We start from the raw sequence: 20,838 nt of genomic DNA, 5'->3' as shown, positions 1-20,838 counted from the left end.
ATATAATATATCTATACATTATATATTATCATTATAATTATATAGTTGAGCATTAGTTCTTTGATCAAATTGAAGATTAATCAAATTGAAGAAAGCTGGCTGCTTTGAGTGAAAAAAACATCAAAACAGAAATTGAAAATTTGTCGAGAAATCTTATGATGCTCCTTATAACATGTGAAATGAAGGTGTCGATAAATATGACAATCAACCTTAGAATAATCGTGAAAGAAATGCTCAGAATCTAAATTGGCTATGAAATTATAAAGCAGTACTTCTGAAGCTACATTACAACTAGAATGAGGTAAAAAAAATATCACTAGACTAGAGAACTAGTAGTGCCGAACTCTGACTAGCACCCAACAGGATTCCAGATTGTCCAGAGATTCGCGGCAAGAAGTCCAAGGCTGGTTGTCATCTTAATATCATGGTATCTTTCTTTCCATCGGTTTCTGATTCATTTTCAGAATGAACAAAGTTAATAAAGATTATTGATACAATGAGGATTAGCTAAAAATATTGGTTGGGTGTTTTGTTAGAGAAATATAATAATAAGGTGCTATTGTCGTATATTGTTACCGCTCCTCATGCCCCTGCCATGGGCAACACATGAAACTTACAGGAACATTAATGGACGCAGAGGTTGCAGACTTCTATGCCATAACATTGTAGCCTGGACAGTGAGAGAGAGTGTCAATCAGCGTCAATCACAACATATCCCATCCCTTATTGGCAGCGCATTTAATCAACAAAGCCATCGTCACCCGTAGCGAATAACTTTAAATGATTGACTACCAGCATATTTACCAGTACAAAATCCAACAATGATGACTACGCTTCAAATGAAACATGGCTCTGTTGACACAAATCGTTTCTTACAAATACTATTTCTTGTGATATGTTCCTAACACTTTGTTTGTAATGGAAAGCCATAGCCTACTTACTATCGATACCAATATAATGTCCATTGAAAAGTCGATATGTCATTACATAGATAACTTAATTTGCAATGAAATATAAAACTAATGAATCACTGATATCATTTAATCATATACATTAATATCACCCCGAGGAGTAGATTTGATTTTCTTTTCAATAGGATGTTTGATTTTTTCACAGTATTGACATTGATATAAATCTATTCCTGTTTCAGCGTTCGAATGGATTTGAAAAAAATGTTGTGTACTATACGAATTATAGTCACGAGTTGTCTTGAGTTGTAGAGTAAAGCTGGGAAAGTCGGCGGGTCGGAATGTAAAGCAATGGATAATGAAGGAGGAAGTTGGTGTAGTACTCAAGTACGACAGCATGATAATACGGCATCCAGAAACAGATGACTCTGATTTCACAATGTATGGGATCAGGGTATAGACATTAGACATACAAAAACAGTTCAGATTTCAGATTGAATTAAAGTTTCTTTCTTTCTATTTCTGTAGCAAATTTTATGATGCAAAATGTAATCTCCTTGTGATTGATTAATCCATAGGCCTATGTGACTCGAAAAATGATCACAAATGGGATGGTGTATTTTGAATGGTGTATATTCAGAGGGATTTATTCAATCAATGACGTGCATGTACTTTCAGTGAATGACAAATATCGTCTTACATACTTATACCATGCGCATCTAATTCAAAGAAACTCTGAATTCAATATCTGAACAATATTCAAACACCAATTACTCCAACTAGACAATATAAGTACCAGCATTACTACTATTATTCACAGTACAGTCAAATTGAGCCATATCAATTAAACCATCCGCTGCTTCGAGGAGATGATCACATCTTGACGATGAACATCATCATAAATATATATATATATATATATATATATATATATATATATATATATATATATATATATTTATATTTGCAACGCGAAAATAAGAATATTTGCAACGCGCAAGGGCCAGCAGTTTTGAATAACGCTGCTATACGGCAACTACGCAGCACGCAGTGTCTCGGCTAGCCGCCTTTATCATATAGGGAGGGTATCATCTTATTACATAGATATTGAATATTCTATTGAAGACCATGCTGGAAGATCTGAGCCTCGCAGACATTGCCAAAATGGAAGCCAAACATCAAAATAATCAATCAATGATAATATAATGATAATAATAACAATTAATCAAAACCTGCAATTAACAAAAGATTAATATGATCCTTACCAAACACTGCTCGGGAAGTATGAATAAATATAGTGTGAAGGATTGGGCAAACTATCTGTTAAAGGTAAATCAGGGTGTAGAAAATGGGTTAGTTGGTTTCTTTTTTTAGTTTAGGGTGGAAAGGATCTATTAATTTACTAAATGGCATCTGCACCTTTTTCTTTGTTCCGCCTACAAACTCCTTATACTGGTCGGATCGAAGATATCGACTGTAACTATCGCTCTTCATCAATTTGAATATATGTTCCTAGAAAAACAATACACGCATTCATCAGCCGATTCAGAACAATAACATCAAATATAATACCTGATGATGATGTTAGAATACAGTCATAACATCGTGTTTCATAATAAAAGTTTTCAAATGCATCTGAAATTCACAAGTGTGGGCCTTTTATTTTGTAAGCAGACTGTATACAAATGTATTCAATAAGCATACCGCATAATTACATATGTTTCCTTATCACTTCCAACATACGTGGTTTACATATACCAGAAATACATTCATGAATTTGTTAAGATTTTGAGAGGAATAAATCAAGTATTACCTCGGCTTCATCAAAGCAGTACCTATCAGGATTGTTCTGGACCCGTTTTCGAACTGTTTCAGCAACTTGACTATCTACATTAACAGGATCATACGCGCCCGGTGCTAAAAATGCACTGAAATCATAAAATCACATCATTCATTGGAAATTTGTAGCTGATGGACGTACACTACTATATTGAAGGTGATCATGATAGTCATGAAAATCTACTCAGATCACGATTACATTTTTGAACAAGAAACTAGGGTCCAGGTTGTCAGGGAGCTCATCACCAATGGCTGCAGAATTGAGTTCTGAATTTGCACCTGTTAATAGCATCTAATCTTCAGTCTAATTGCCCGGCGAAAATATCAACTAACCTATAAATTTCTTGGACTTTCTGCGGAACATCCTTTTGCGTTACACACCTTAATTCTTGACAAGCCTCCCAAAATCTAAACATTAGATACCATTAGTAGATTTAAGACATATGAATTGTAAAATCTTCTCACTATCTATTTGATGACTGCGATACTTACTTCAAATTTTCTCCACTAAATTCTTTATCTAGAAATTTAGAAAATTGTTCCCGCCCAGCTGGGTCTTTCAGCAGTTCATGAATCGAGAAAGCCCATTTCTTAACTCTTCTAGGAGGTATATCTTTCCTACAGATATAATTTGTTCACAAGTAGTAGCTTCATTTTCAAGAGCCTAAACAATGAAATGTGTTTGTGGTGTACTAAAAATTTACTTACAAACTTTTTTCTTGATCCCAGAATTCGGCGTTATCTGATATCCAAGGATTTGTTGTTTCCACAGCCGTTATAAATGGATCAAATTCTGCATATTGCTCATAATATGATATATAACTGAAAAGGAAAGGAGTAGGACTAACATATAATGAACTGAATCCAGGAAGAGAGGACCTCATTTTTGGTTGAAAAAACATGCTGAAAAACCACTACATTTTCAAATGAATTTGACATGTGATTAAAACATTGTCACTTTTTTAGATTTCACTAATCATCATGTACCTGACAACGGATGCTAGCTTAAAAGTTGTACCGAATGATACTATCATGTTTTGATTTTCAAAACCTATGAAGAACTCAAATTCGAATTGTGGGACTTCTTTGATTATCCAGGAAGAAAGACACTCTAAATATTTGGATGGATATATGAAAGCTGTGGGTATTGGAGTGTGTAATGGGTAGTGTAGTGTGATCTGTGTGCATTTGTGGCCAGCACACAGATCACATTGTTCATTGGGGTTTGGTCCAGGAGAATAACGTAGGTGTAGTTGTGGAGTTGGCAGGTAATGATGGGTGGAAAATGTCACGCCATTCTCGCGAGATTTTCAACAACACGGAAGTAACGTGTAATAAATGATGAATTGAATTGCATGACTACCTACCACCCCTCATTATTGTTGGAAAACTAAACGTTCCGCACTGACTAAAAATTAGTAATAACATTTTAGAAATGGCCAGAATTTTAACTTAGGTTCTATCTCATTTTCATTTTACAATTGCGATTGGTATAATTCTTTTTTTAAATGGCCGTTAAGGCCTCATGTTTCGTCTGCAATCCACTGCAAATAGTTACGCAACTATGCACATTTCAGTGTTTTTGGCAGCTGTACACTCAATCGGCACCGTTCGTGACTAGCTTCACTGCGGAATTATCATTAATTAACATCGCCATATCACATCATCAACTTATATTGTGCCTTAAAACCCTAACAGCCGAAATAATTGAAATGCACACACGATTTCTATCATTGAAAATTGAGAGAGTGGCCATGTTTGTGTTCTGCTGCTTCGTGTAAATCCCGCACGGTGGCGCAACCGCGCGGAGTGGGGCCGATACGTCCAGGAAGAGAGGACCTCATTTTTAGTTGAAAAAACATGCTGAAAAACCACTACATTTTCAAATGAATTTGACATGTCATTAAAACATTGTCACTTTTTTAGATTTCACTAATCATCATGTACCTGACAACGGATGCTAGCTTAAAAGTTGTACCGAATGATACTATCATATTTTGATTTTCAAAACCTATGAAGAACTCAAATTCGAATTGTGGGACTTCTTTGATTATCTAGTGTACACAGATTAGAGTGTTTCATTCGACTACTACTATGAAGAACTCTTAAAATTTTCATATCATATCATACCTATCAGCTACTTTGGATATTTTGACTCTTCTTCGAGCTAATTTCACTCGTATCGATTCTATATCCTTTTTCAATGTTTCAACCGGATTCCTAAGATCTGCTTCTGATACACTTGGACTAATTCTGCCACCAGGAACGTTGTAGTTTGGCTACAAACAAAGATCATTTTCACAGTTGTCATTTATTACACGAACATACATATCTTTGTTGTACATTTTATGCACCATAATGATAATGAATGCATTCATCAAGCATTATTATCAAAATCATCATTTTAAACATAGAAGATGAATAAACTGCAAGCACCACTGGGACATGCATATATATATACTGGTATAATCGCCTTTCAATATATCCTTAAACGGATCTAAAAAGCACCAAGATTAGCAACTGCATTTGAAAGAAATTGTTTTCTCGATTGATATATGAAATACATGCCATATAGCCCAGTAATGCTTACATTCATACTAACACGAGCTGATTTTTGTTTATTCCGACAAGTCTTCTTTATATCTGCTTCAGTCGTATTCACGCAGCCAGGCTAAAAAATAGAAATGGAACTGCCTAAAATACTTGTGTCACGCTAGTTGAAATCTTGAATGAATTGCTATGGGAATGTACACATCTTCAATAAAGACATGAGAAAACATTTGTCGGATTAGTTCCTGAATTAATTGATAATCCAATATACCTCACTTAGACGACGCGAAAGAGATTTTTTATTTCGCGAACTATTTCGTCTTTGAATGACAGGACTTCCCTCCGGAATAGACAAAGAATTATTATTATCAATCCTCTTTCGAGCAGCATACTTCTTCCCTATGTAACTTATAAATCCGGACATATTGGTGACAAATGCTAGTTAAGCCAGATCATCTATGAGTAGATAATCTATATCAAGCACAACGTGTTTAAAATAGAACTATTTGGGTTATATCCTCTGAATGCAGAAACCTTTGTACCAACTTTTTCCAGGCAAAAGTGAGTGCTACGATCACTATGTGGGCCTGTATATCTGGTATCCTGTTCATTATTTTTTATTGTGACAATCATACTAAGCAACATATGATCTCATGAATAGGAAATTTAATAGTTAATTAGTTAATTAGATAATTGCTACATGTATGAATGTAACAATGTACCAACGAAAGTATTTCAATGGCCAGAGTTAAAAGTTTTAATATGGAACGCAATGCATAAACATTGCTCTGGATAGTGCTGCCATGAATGGCTGTCAATTGATTATTTCCAACAAGATATAAAATAACAGCCGCTGCTTTCTAGTTTTCATCATAAGTTAAATATAAAACCCATTGCTGCAAATACCAAATCGATAAATGTCCTTAAAATATATTATATTCTCTGCATAGTATATTATAGGCCTAATGAGATAAGTACTCTCAAACCCTTGTGCAGGAACACTTTCATAATATCAGTTAAGTTTTCACATATGATATTAATGGTAGATCCTGATGGTGTGGACATTGTACTTGAACCAGAACTACATGTAGTTTGAAATTGTATCATCAATGTATGTAGCCTAGCTGTCATCATTGTACCATAGATATATACTCACTGAAGGCCTGTGAACGTCCCAAAATGCTCGCTCTTGACTGTCTAATACTTTTCGTTCTAATTTATCACGCTTTTTGTCAACTCTGAAAAAATAGACTTTCAATGTTATCAGAGTCATAATTCCCAGATTCCTATTCAAAGAGAATGATGAGTCAACCAACAACCTTTTCAGCATACAGGGACCATATGAGTTCATGTTTTGTATAATGTTTCCTACTTTTCCTGTTCTTATCACAATAGACCATTTGATCGGATAAGTCATTAACACATGACTTATTAAACGAAAGACTACAAATAAAACTGCCTCAAGTCTCAAAGTTGATATGTATGGAGATGATATGTATAGAGCTATGACCTGCTTGTAACTGACATGCTAAGAAAAGACGCCAAAACCATATGCTATGTGGCGATGGTACTAATCACAGTACTTGGGATCTAAGGGTGAGGCAAATAACACATAAGAAAATAATGTATGATATTGCCAAAGGATCTGGAATGCTAGATATATAAAGAGAAAATCTATTTCTTGTTCATGTTGTTGGAAGAGTTCAATCAATTATTGCTTACCTCCATTAGATTTTGCGTATACTTACATCATCGATTATTAGTTTAGTATTGTATTACAATACTGTAGAAAAGCGACCCAAATTCATTGCAGAGGACTAACATTTAAAAAATTTTGATCAATACAACAACCATTAGCGCTATCTGGTCTTGTTATTTCATCATATATTTATTTAATACCGAGTTATTCTGGACTCGGAATCTTTGCGTGGGTTTATAATAAATTGTATAGGAGACAATACTTCCTCAAAAAAGGAGGGATGAAACTCAGTATCCTTATCAGTAACATGATATTGATAAATGGCTACTGGTTCTAAGGTTAAGAGATACACATGCAAGAAATACCTAGTATGAAAAGAACCTAGAACATCTTTCGAGTTCTATCGTTTGATTACGATTTGAAAAAAAAAGATTTTCAGTCTCGGAGATCCTTCTACGCTCATTATACACATCAACACTCACTTCGCTTGAGCTTCTGCCTGCATGAATATCAGCTCCCATTTACGCGAGAACATTTTCTGCAGACGTGCTAAATTTTCAGCTTCATAATCGGCCAGTTCTAGTCGTTGTTTATTTTGCATGGTTCGTTTGCATAAGTACACAGCTGCAAATAGAGATATCAAACATTAGTTTGTAGACAGTGGCACCGGCAAAAAATAGGAATACTGTATCATTCAGCAAAATAGGTAACAGGTAAAAATCCCCCAGTAAAAATCCCCCCCAGTAAAAATCCCCCCAAATTTTATTTCACAGCAATATTCAACAAAATACTTCAATATTCTTTTGTTGAAAAACTTATAGTAGTTTTCAAAAATTTCAGATTTTCTGTGATGTTTTTCACAATATTCACTATGGATAATCAATTACTTTGACCAAGCTACATGCATAAAAATGACATTATTCTGTGACTTTTAACTAGTTACATGCATAAAAATCATAATAATATTATCGTATTTCTGAAAATTTCTATGAAGAAATCTAGTTGAAAAATAATAGCAAAATATCTGTGTACCTATCTATGTTTTAAGTATTATTGTAAAAAGTATTATCTGTTATCATTTAGGTTTTTTACTTAAATTTGATAAAAAACTGAAATTGTAGGGATTTTCACCTGGGGGGATTTTCACGGGGGGGGGGGGGGATTTTTTACCTACATTCAGCAAAATATACATTGACAAAAGTTATAAAACATCCCTTCATCAACCAACTAAAACCTAATTTTACTCCCATATCGGTCTAGTTCATTCATATTAACATTGACATTTTCTATCAACTCAGAGATAAATATCTAAAATTGTTTACGATGACAATACAATGTACATGTTTGATTGTTACGTATATATGAGATTGTTTCTGAAATGGTACATTAGAATTGTAGTATGTAACATCTGTTGCTGTAAAAATTCATAAAAAATATTTGAGCGTTATACCATTGTTTGACAACATGAGGCAATGCAGCTACGCAACAATATTATCATATACTACATAGCCTAACATCAGCGGATGATAATCCAACTTCCCTAGTACTTCAATATTTTCAAGTTATCCAATTCTTTTCAAATATCATCACCGAGATAAAAGCTATATGCTGCGTGGATCTGTAACATAGAATCAGAGATCACCCCAGATATCAGAAACCGATCATTAAACGCGAACAATTCAAGCTTGAAAAATCAGTCTGTGCAATAATTCAAGCGTAGCTAATTCATCTTCGGTAATTTATCAGTCTTGACAACTAGCCATAGCAGGAATTTGCTGGATGAAATAGATTACAGTGGAATCTTAATGTAACGTGATCGCGGTGGTGTACAAGCAGTCATCATTTCCATACATCCGCCGAGCTTGTTTTAAAATGTTTGCATCGGAGATGACGCAATTTTAACATGAATTCTATTTCTTCCCGACAAAATTCTAACAAAGCAGAAACACCAACAACGTTGAATGATCACGAAAACATATTTTGATGGAGAGAATTCATAAAACGAAAATAACAATTCATTCACTCAATCTATCTTTCTGAATGTGTCCTTGTGATCATTCAAGGTTTTTCGTGTTCCGGAATTTGAATTTTTTTTTTTAGGAAAATTCGTATTTGAATTGCATCAAAGAGATTCTGTCAGTGTTGTCAGTACATAACAGATGTATTTTCAGGATAGGAAAAATTCAGTTCCACTCACTGCACCAATTATTTGCAATTATTGATTTTTATGAAAACAGCAAAATGCGAGTTGGTTGAACTTGATTAGAGGATAAACGATTTGGGAGAACGGAAAAAAATATGCTTTGGAAGTTCGCTTATTCGTGTACACTGGCAACAGCTGTCAGGTGTAACACTTGTTCTATTATATTGTATATATTCTAATCGCGTGTCGATAAAATCAATGATGAATATTGGCAGCAAATGGAAATTTAGCTAATTAAATTGACTCGTGATACCCGAAATCAACAGTTCATTGCGTTCAAAACTTTCGCATGAAAACGTATTTAATGATTTAAATACGGCAGTGATTGTGGCTATCGGTGAAACATTACTTCAAACAATAAATTTCATCGCTATTTGTCACGCTGATGATATGAAGAGGGGGTTTATGGAGACTGTTGTAATGGTGTACTTTTATGGGTACATTGAACTTCCATATACTTCATCAACATCTGTCGCTATAAAAGTAACGTTATAAACCCGAAGATTATAACATATTGAGCTGATCTATCAGCCATTTTTTTTCTTGTTTTGGATTCATTTGCAGTTAAAATCTTACCATAATCTGTATTTTCAGGTTCACCGCTTCTAGACAACCAAAAACAAGGTGTCTGAAAAAAGAGCCATTTTCAAATATACTCAAATGAACCCGGGTAGCCCTGGGTAAAGGCGCAAAATGACTGTGTGGGTCAGATTCAGCTAATTCTCAATTGGTTTCAATTGGTTCTCCTATTAGATTTAGCTTATCTATGTCTTATGACTAAAAGACTAAGGTCAATTCACATTTTCGTAAGTTTTCGTAGTTTTGAAATTTGGAATAGAGAACTGCACTCATCTATGAAACAGATTCCACGACGAATCCAGAATTTATCATTATAAATGCGTTATATATCGTATATAATCGCAATTGAATGATTTAAAATGAAACTGAGATCTCAATCAAACCATCAATACGAAATCAATCATCGTACGATACAAAATTCAATGAATGCATTACATAGTTCACATTCTGAATACGTCGAAGACCCGACATTATAGTATTCATACGATTCACGTCGCATTAACATACCTGGAATCTGTAATATGTGTTATCATTGCGTACTGTCAGGACATGATCATCGATTGGGAAGAAATATCCATGAGCCGCGATTAAATGTGCCAAATGAAGAGCTTCGACTGCAAAATCACACGCATAACTAGTGTAGTAACGATATAAATTTTCTAAAATGATCTCTGGGGTTTAGTTTGATATCAGTAATTAATTCAACCATCATTCACCGAAGAAATTTTATTTACAAAATTTTTCATCATCATAAGAACAAGCCATAGGGGACAACAGTTCTCGGGCTTAGGCTCGAACTCAGAAATTACCATGCGTTAGTTCCCATTGCATTTTGGATACATTGTATCTAGGGCTAATAGCTACATTTAGTCAAGACAAATTTTTGAATTTCGACCCACTGGGCCCATTCTTTACGCTGATCAACTAGACCCCCATACTGACATTGTACCCAAGTTTAATCAAGATCGGCCCGCTATTAACGAAGCTAAGTAGCAGAAAGAGAGACACAAACACAAAGACAGTACGAGAATAAGGGCTTCACGGAAGCCCGAGAACCAATAGTCCGCATTGTCTATTGTGACATTCACAATCAATACACCAGTTTCATCGTTATCCCTGGAGATAAATCCCTAGTTTACCCCACTAGGTGATAAATTCTGCTGGGAAATAATAAGAAAAACATGAAAATAACAGACTTAATTTTGAAACACTCCCAGGGTCAACTTCCCCAGTCAATGAGAAACCCAGGCCGAGGCCAAAAAATCAATCATGAAATTCAAACCTTGGTCATCAACATCTAGGTTCTTCATCATCCAAGCCGTAAGGTCAGCACCTAAAAATATACATACATTCATGGCTGAGTCAAAACGATATTTTTTACGTTTGTTCGTTGATGAAAAATTGGTAGATATGAAGGAAATTGACAAGGGGATAACAATGAATAGTGACAGCTGATGCTTATTGCTATATTCACAACTGTAATATTTCTGTCTGATAAAGTTAAAAGCTCATCTTGCTGTTTCTATTCAATTGGAACAGGAACGCTGCTGGTTGGGCCCAATTGGGATCAAAGATTAAGCTTGTTCATCAGGATTTCTAGTACCTTCAAACGCGATATATCTTAGAATTTCCTTAATTTTTCTTTTCAAGCAACATGAAGAAAGTAATGAAACATTTATGACTTTTGGGGCAAGCTTCATCATTGTGAAAGAGTTATCTGAAGCATCTTGCCTTTCAAATTTTAGATTTCATTTCTCAGTAAAAAGGCAACCCCCAGTCCTTTTTCAGACTACTCCCCCAATTAAAAATCGACACCATTCTTTTAAATATCAGTAATTTCACCTGGCATTATTGCGAGAAGACTGGCGTTACCATGGAAACAACTCACACATATTTCATTAAATTCATTTAAACACAGATAATCAGTTTCTAATTGACTGCCGATTACAATACATCTTCGCAGAAAGATGTGTCGTCTTTCCAACAAACATTTATCTTGCGTAGCACGTCATAACGGAGATGGGCTTTTTTTCTAGTTCGTGTCAGTTGCGTTATAATAGAATTACTAAGAATACAACTCCCTTGTTGGATGCTGTTGTTGTATCAGATTTTCTTCGCCGCTGTGTGCGTGTCTGCGCTGCGCGATACTCTGAACGTCGTCGTCGATGCCGACGCTTGACAGCGCTCTTTATGGGTTTCACATAAAATTTGTTTCTTGAAACAGCAGTTTGTATCCGTAGCGGCAAAAATGATGTACAACACCATTCGAGGCTGATTTTGCATTGCATACAATTTATAAGTGCAGTGCAAGCTACAGATATCAGATACAAATATCCCATCGGGACGAAGTAAAAACTGCAAAAACTATTACAATATGAATACCATAGCCAAATAAATTAGATATAACGGTATTATGAAACTCAAGGGATATTGTAGCCACCGCAATCTCACTGTTTCAAGTTTAGAGTTGATGATATTGACATCTACAACGCAAACATAGGTTAATGAATACAAACAAGATATCGTATCAACTAATTCGCATAAAATCGGTGCATTGTTTTTTTTCACTTCAAATTCTAATTCTTGGAATCCCTTATTTGATCTACAACTTCATCGAGTATTATCGATGTCGTGTCCTGAGAAAATTCTATCCTTCCATCCTTCTAGTTCAATATTGGGTACACATTTTCGATCAACATGGCAGAAACCCCTGCAAAGTGGCAATGATTATGTACGTCATTGGATTGCAAACAAGAAAACGGTCTTTTATCGAAATTCGAAGGCCACCATTTGATCATAAGAAGCAGTACAACACTCGTAAAATACGGAAATTAAGTGTCAGTTTAGTAACCATTAGAAATCTTGATGAACCAACTCGACAAATGCATTAGCTTTAGAAGTACCTAGTAAATACATAGGACAATTTTCCTTGTAAGCATTCCTACAGATTCTTCAGCTCACTCCTATTTCCCTCAATAAAGTTGATTATTTAGACACAAGGTATTATTTTACTGCGCATTCAATTCTTTTGTTTACTGGCAACAAAGTTACTGAAATCTTCAAATAACTTCAACATGATTGATAATGAAATGTTTCTACCTAATAACAATGAGGGAGATGTTTCAAGGACATTCAATAATCGATAAGTTTTTGACGACCCTGGATCCTGTAGCGGTTCATTCGATCCTCTAATAAACATTTTGTACTTTCCTTATTCGACGTGATGGCGATATAACATTTCTAGCCCTTTAAAATCGATGTTCCAAAATGACGACTTGCCTGATAAAACCCCAAAATGGTACATGATAATCAATGGTAATGATGATTCTTTAGATATTTATTTCTGGAACTAAGTTCTGGTCTTATGTTCGGATTATGCCTTTAGAAGGAAGTACCCTTTGAAACCTGTAAGATCCCCAACATTTGCCTCTGGATCAACCCTCTCAAGTTGTAATTTAATATTATGCCAGTTACCTGTGAAGACACTGGGAATCTTTGACATAAAACTTTTGACAGTCCTCACAGGAACCCCAGATACCTCATCTTGCATTCGTTCCACAATGGCTTCCATCTGAAATGATAAAACGTCACCAACCATTAACATATTAGGATTTGAAGAGTCAGAAACCAATGAATGTAAATGACGCAGATGTAATGTCTACAACGAAGTTAATGTAAAACATATCCAAAGACTGTTCACAAATAGAAACAGATTGTATCATTGGGGAATTGGCAGGACCAGATTGCTAGCTAGAAGGTATCAGATAGTAGTTTATTTTCAGTATCAGTTTGGCATTTTTGTAATCAATTATGGATTCACTCATCGTATATTAGTTTGATCCAAAATGGAATTACGAGTGCGGGACTAACGGGACACTAGCACACCTAGTGGATCCTAGATTGCCACAGTTACCAACTATGATAACTAGAACCTACGAGATAATTGCTCGTAGCTAGAACTAATGTGCGACTGGTTTTTGTTCTTGCGTTACATAATTCTGCTGGGATTCTCATTTGCCTTCACCCGAATCAATCATCCTTATCCCCCCAACTATAGGTGGACCTGCTTTCCATTTCAATCCCAGCTAATTTTAATATGTGTGTGTGTATGATGATTACACCTGTATTATGAGCTGTCAGGAACAGGCGCTGTTTACTTAGCGAGAGAGCAATCATCTAATAAAGATTCTTGGCTATTTCGTGTTGCGTTGAGGTTTATAAATGGGCTTAGCAGGGAATCTCTGGTGGAAATGATTGGTATTTAACAAGGCAATCTTGCATGGAACTCAAAATTATCGATGCAGAATGGATATGGGTCGTCGAAAAGTCATCCAAATACTCCCTAAATAACATCACTAGATATTGCCTCATATCACTTCTTTTTTAGCTATCATGAAACATATACAATATCCAAATCTTCGCAGGGGATTCAATAATTTTCTCATCGACCACTTCAATAATCAATGCTTGTCACTTAACACATCATCTTCCATAATTGTAACCAAATTGCAAGTAACCATAAAATCAGCGCTTCCTCTTCGGGCTTCTCTATGTCAGCGAGCACTTCCTCTACATCACTGAAGCTAGACTTTTTCTCCATTTGCATATCTTCAACAGCACAGATGACGAGGCAGCGTGAAGAGCTACAGGCCATTAGTTCAGTAAACATTACAATCACATTACACTCCATGATGCTGAAACACAGCCCCTTTTACAAGGGAATATTATTACACAGAATGTTAATGGCACCATGGCTAAAATGCCTCGCGAGAAATTCCAAGAATGCTTGGTCTCCCATTGCATGTTAAGTGAAATAATCCCAACAAATCAATGATTGAAATGTAACGAAAGGACCCGGATTCATTCCTCAAGACATACCCAAATGCAGCAGCATATCGAATATCCACGCAAAAATTTAAATGATGAGGTAGCCATTCAGAATTATCTAGAGCCTAACTTGAGGATGACCAAACATCAAAAATTTTTGAAACTCTTAAGGAAGAGACAATTCTAACGGTTTCCTCAAAGACTGGGTCTCGATAAGCAATGGGGCACATGAGTTAAACGATAAGAAGGCAAAAGATTACAGTTGCCGCTAACTTGACCGGTAAACATGTCACTCTCACTCATTCATAAAAACGATCTAATCCATCTTTCAGACGTAATCCAGAGGACAATGCCACCATCCATTTTACTATCATCATCGCATCTACCATGGTAATTGTAAATAATGGAGCTGGTCTACTCTAATACTATTGCACATTTGAAACCATTCGAATACTGCAAGACTGCGTATCAATTTGTAGACTGACTCGCACGAGTTAAAATCTCGTCATGACACCAATCAAGCAGCATGACATTTCAGCAGACTGTCAATTCACAGACTTTATAATATGCTATTGCTGTACGGGGGTAGGAAACAAGGCACTCCAGTTTGAATTTGTGCGTCATTTTATGGGCAGTATTTATATTCATTGGTTGTCAGACTCGCACAGTTCTTGTGCTGCTCCAGTGGCCTATGATTGATTAATGCGTGCTTACGCAGCATCCAAGGTCAAGGTTACAAGTAGACTCCGGCGTCAAATTACAACGATGGAAACTGATCAAATAGGAAAAAAATCGTACGCCGTACCAAGACTGTCTCTATTTCGATAAGATGAAATTATCAAACATTTTGCATTTCTTTTGTCACCAGTATCGAAACCTGAATGGTGGTAGCAGCAATAAGGTCATAACCCGGTCTTATCATTTCTTAGTGATTATAAAACAAACTTTCCTTACTGAATCGCAGGCATATATAGACACACAACTCGATATATATCGACGGTATTTCATTTCCATCAACAATTACTCGACAAACAGCAGTGAAATTATACGATGCATCATCGTAATACAATCACGCCGATAGTGTTCTCTTATGCTTCCACGATCAACTCCATTATTTCTTTGATAAAATCGAGAATTTCATTACGCTATAGTTCACCGGGAAATTAATGATTATTTACTACTATAACTCGGAGGAACCCGTGATATTTGAACATGAGTTCATTCTAGTATCGACCAAATGCTCGTGGTCACTCTAGGGACATTTTACATGAATTCTCTTGATATTCTCTTGATTTCTAAGTCTATCGAGACCATTTCTTCAATAAGGTCGAGGGCTACATTTCAAATTTGTAAGAAAACCAAAACTTCACCGAAATAAAATGAATAACGTCCGTTTCCTAATGTACATTAGTAAGACGGCAAAAAGTGTCTTTTTGACGTCATAAAAAACATGACATACGTCATCAATATTGGCATTTCAAAATAACAATTACGAATCATGGCGTTTATCTTATAACTAAATATATTTCATGACCCTTTTGTTTTTGATGGATTTTAATAATTTCAATTCATAATTATTTTTGAGACGATGTGCATTTCCTCATCAATATATCAGGGTTAGACTGGTTGCCAGTCAATTCAATTCAATTATAGATGTCCAAATCAGAAATTACTTTACAGATCATTAATATTAGGCTATATAATTTATATCATATTCATTTATTTAAGCAATACATTTTTTGAAGGCGTCAACAAACTTTCAAGTTAGTTTTCTCGTTTTCATCTACAGTTGAAGCAATTTTTCATCCACGCACTCTTATTGATCGAAGTGCTGCCCTATTCCATCTGACGGTTTGGTCAGAATTGACGCCGAATCGAAAAACCATATTCATCTCAATAGAAATCGGGAAGTATTTCCGAGTTTTTACCAATAGTGAAACCAGTGACAGTCAGAAGCGCCGAGCCGTATACATTCGTTGTCATTTTTTTCTCCTTGATTTCACCAAGGTAAACACTTTAGCTCGAAATCAGAAATCGATATTCGCGGAAATTTAATTATTCGAACATGAAATATTTCGCGATGCTGAAAGCAGATGAAGTATTTATTGAATGAAATCAAGACAATCAAATTGAATTACGCAGCATGCAACTGTAATAGTTATAGCTTAGGGATATACCACCCAGACATCATAAAATAGATGATAAGATGCGGTTTCGTTGAAATACTATTCCATTGGTTGATTTTTACACCGACTGTAAGAGAATTCTAACCTTTACATATTCGAAATCTAAGTAAGTGCAAATATGAAAGCCGACAATACAAGGCGTAGTTTACCGATGTAAGCAATAACACTGTAGGTGATGGACACAGTCAAAACGTAATTAACAATCCACAATATATCAATACCCATTACGGAGATATGAAAGAAAAGGAAATATGCAAATATTTAAATGACCTTAAGCTATGAATCGATTTCAATATTGACTTTTTATTGGCTGTTGACTTATTTTACTCGGCAATCGATGTGAAATCGATGTAACCTAAGTAAATGTATCCCGACGCTAGGTGCAAACTGCGTCAGGATTAAAAATAAAAAATTTTATGCCGCGAGCTAGAAAATGTCATAGGACGTCAGCAGAACTGTCTGAACAAAAGGTCAGACCAGTACTGAGGATGTTATCGATAGATGGGTGGGCGACATAGATGTTGGATATGAATCCGGGTTGTTAAAATCACATGGCGCATTGTGTTAAGTTTCAAAAGGACAATTAAGTATCGAATTATTCAATTCAAACCATAGATTTTAAATCATTGTCGGGACGAAATAAAAAACAGGATCAGTCAGTCTATCTGAAACTATTAAACCGCAGACAATTGTATCCTTGTCAATGATAGAAGGCCGGCAGTTTGCTAATGGTGGCTTATTGAATGAATTAATTCGATTCATCGCTGAATTTGTCGTTGTTAAGATTAAGGAAATGAATTTCCACATCGATACAATGCAAGATGTCCACGCTTGCCGGGAACAAGCCTTTGATGAAATATCCACTCTGACAACATCAACAGCACATCTATATCTATACATAAATGTATATGGTAACATAGTGTCAAATTGCATTACACCATAATGCAATTTCGTTGATAACTTCTCTCTCCAATATATGGCGATAAGTACCTGATACCCTGGCGCATGAGGCTGAATTTCTGTTCACTATGGCACGAAGTGGTATACACCAACATCCAATACCAATTCAATCACTGTTTATATATATATATGAAGATGGATATATGTATGATATGTATATGATCAAGACAATTTCTCATATTATCGCCGTTGTTTCCTCTCCCAGTTGCAATGGATCCAACGGAGCATCTTTAAATCCATATTTCATCGATGCTTCATTAATAACCTCATTACCTTCGATCCCTGTTTCTAGTACAGATATTGATAAAGGAATGAAGGAAACTCGCAGAGATTAGAGATTACTTGAATTCAGTATCAACGGTAGGTTCACTCGGACTGTCGCGTGTAACATTCCGGTCAGATATTGAAATTTCCCCATTCAGTTAGAAATAAAAACTGTACAATCCGCGATTACACAAGTATTTTGCCAAATGGGCCCATGCCTATTTTGCCAGACAAAAAAGTCGGACCAGGCCCGAGTCAAATTTTACCACAGGTCAAATCATAGCAATTGTTTACAGTTATGCTTTGTTTAAGCATTGTTTAGTATGAGTGAGTGGTTTATGTGTGAACCCGCTTTCCAATTAGGCATGGGCCAAATTTAACTATAAAGTAGGATGGATAAATAAGGAATATATTTTGATTCAAGTAAACAAAATAATTCTAATTCCGATTTGCCTAAGCCTATCTTCCATAACCTTTGTATATGGCTCTTCTTTCCTTCCATAGATAGATATTAGATATATTTTTCTTAGTGAAATATCTGTTAGTAATTGCATAGACCATAGGTAAGGGGCTCGTTTTCTATAGTCTAGGGTGACTGGGTATGCAAGTTGAGCTCTTGGGTTACCAATTTCATGTCCACAATTCGACATTTTTTCTACCAGTGCCGTTGACTAAATTATCTTCTGAATCAGTTCCTGAACACGTACACTCTCTCTCTCTCTCCTCTCTCTCTCCTCTCTCCCATTCATTATCTTTTTCATATATATTAGAGATCAATCTGTAGAATAGGAATCTGATATATAGCTAAGACATGCAGGTGCAAACCGATAGGATATCTAGTATTAAATTCAGGTTTCTGCCAGACTGAGTCCATCATCATCGAATTCGATACCATCGAAATTGCTATACGGATAAAAACTTACCGTGAAATCAATATCGATGTCTGTCCGTCAGAAAATTGACATTGGGATAAAGAATATTATATTAAGCTATATGTGCAGGTATATTTCTGATATTTATGTCGGTTCATCTGCTGCACATAGGTACCGAAGCAAGTTATTATCAATCGGAGTTTAAGTAGCTTTGTAGAAGAAGAGCTGCGCGATAGCATAATTCTTTTTTTCCTCGAGGAACAAAAAGGATGACGTTTAAAGAAGTCACACGAACTCAATGTCTACGGAGGAAGGCTTCAGAAGAATAATGACACGGAAACTTACAGCTCACACAGGTCAAATTATTTGTCCCTCATTTTCTCAATTCACTGAAAATCTCTGAATGTATGATGAATAATAGGATCGATACGAAAGATCATGATAAGTGACACTGTTTGCATGTTTTCCTTAAACAATCTTTCTTAAAGCAATCTAATAACTCGGATGATCAGAAGCAGCTGAGGTTGAAGATAATCTTTTAGGATTACACTATTCGGAAATGAATACAACAAGCCACAAATGACAACAGTTGTCGGGTTCAGGCTCGAACTCTGAAATTACCATGCGTTAGTTCCCATTGCATTTAGTATATGTTGCACCCACGGCCAATATTTAAATTTTGTCAAGACAACTTTTTGAATTTGGACCCCTCTCCTCAGTTGAGGTCATCTTAAAGGTCATGTGAGTGAAAACAGAGTTTTTAGTGCCTAGTTCTGTCGCTAGGTGGCGCACTGGGAACATTGCACTGCACAACTAGACCTCCATACTAACCCTGTACCCTGGTTTCATCGAGATCAACCCACTATTAATGAAGCAAAGTAGCTGAAAGACAAGATATACAGGCAGATAGTATGAAAATAAGGGTCTTGTAACATAAGCCCAAAAAACCAATGAGCTGGTTATTTTACTCATTCGCTGGGACAATAGCTTTGCAACATTTTCCCAAAATCCATAATGTCCATTTTTTGTTTTAGACTTAGGTGACATCATGTGGAAGGAGGAATCTATAACATTGATGCGTCAAGGATTATTCATCTAAGATATTCATTGCCATGACTGAGATCAGTCGAAAACCTAGCAGGAAAAAGAAAGGATGTCTACTAGGAGAGCTTAACATAATAACATAGCACTGCACCGTAAATGATGTCTAATAAATTTCTTCCAAGCATCCAAGGTTCGATAGACATGCACAATAATAACACTGAATCTAGCAGAATTTGTTTCTCAAAATACATCCGGCAAAACATTCTCCTGTTACATTTCAACCATTAAATAGCATGTGCAAAATGTGGAGTATTTTTCACGGGAAAGATATAATATTGTGTTCTTTTATCCAAATGGTATGAGCTTGTATTATATAGAAAACTAACACCAAATATCATATGTGCAAATTGGTAGAATTCAAACACGGGTTGCCAATAACGAAAATGAAATATATAAATGAATGTGACAATGTCAATACAACAACATAATTAAGTAGAACCAGTTCCACAATTGTGGTTTAAAAGTAGTTGATCTCGTCGTCCAATTGAAAATTAATTGGATATGATTCATCTAAATATGGATTTAAATCAGATTTCAATTTGTGTTATCAAAGATCAAACTGGTCCGCACTAGACCTCAGCCAAATCTTAGCCACTAAAAAGTGCATTCACAGTATATCACTCACCCTATAGAACAACGCAACGTCACTTCCAGAAACAACAAATTAGCATTCACACAGTTCAATTATGTGACCCGTTCTAAAATTTGGCCTGTCCCTGTCCAAAATTTTTTAGTTAATGTAACAATGTCAATACAACAACATAATTAAGTAGAACCAGTTCCACAATTGTGGTTTAAAAGTAGTTGATCTCGTCGTCCAATTGAAAATTAATTGGATATGATTCAT

General features: G+C 35.6%; 1 protein-coding gene across 1 annotated transcript in view; it reads right to left on the bottom strand.

Moving 5' to 3' along the window:
- Nucleotides 1–20,838, bottom strand: part of LOC141915528 (regulator of G-protein signaling 7-like) — a 59,962-nt gene that overhangs the window by 13,010 nt on the left and 26,114 nt on the right. The window contains exons 3-16 of the mRNA XM_074807095.1: nucleotides 13,253–13,349; nucleotides 11,061–11,111; nucleotides 10,286–10,392; nucleotides 9,776–9,827; nucleotides 7,479–7,620; nucleotides 6,454–6,535; nucleotides 5,569–5,637; nucleotides 5,338–5,418; nucleotides 4,878–5,026; nucleotides 3,456–3,569; nucleotides 3,240–3,365; nucleotides 3,081–3,155; nucleotides 2,722–2,836; nucleotides 2,328–2,420 (exon numbers count right to left, since the gene is read on the bottom strand). Of these exons, the coding sequence (XP_074663196.1) occupies nucleotides 2,328–2,420; nucleotides 2,722–2,836; nucleotides 3,081–3,155; nucleotides 3,240–3,365; nucleotides 3,456–3,569; nucleotides 4,878–5,026; nucleotides 5,338–5,418; nucleotides 5,569–5,637; nucleotides 6,454–6,535; nucleotides 7,479–7,620; nucleotides 9,776–9,827; nucleotides 10,286–10,392; nucleotides 11,061–11,111; nucleotides 13,253–13,349 (1,353 nt within the window). The remainder of the gene's footprint in view (nucleotides 1–2,327; nucleotides 2,421–2,721; nucleotides 2,837–3,080; nucleotides 3,156–3,239; nucleotides 3,366–3,455; nucleotides 3,570–4,877; nucleotides 5,027–5,337; nucleotides 5,419–5,568; nucleotides 5,638–6,453; nucleotides 6,536–7,478; nucleotides 7,621–9,775; nucleotides 9,828–10,285; nucleotides 10,393–11,060; nucleotides 11,112–13,252; nucleotides 13,350–20,838) is intronic.

Source organism: Tubulanus polymorphus, chromosome 1 (assembly GCF_964204645.1).
Source record: "Tubulanus polymorphus chromosome 1, tnTubPoly1.2, whole genome shotgun sequence".
NCBI classification, from domain to species: Eukaryota; Metazoa; Nemertea; class Palaeonemertea; order Tubulaniformes; family Tubulanidae; genus Tubulanus; species Tubulanus polymorphus.
Note: the sequence above shows the minus strand (reverse complement) of the source record. Positions and strands in the feature narration are given on the sequence as shown.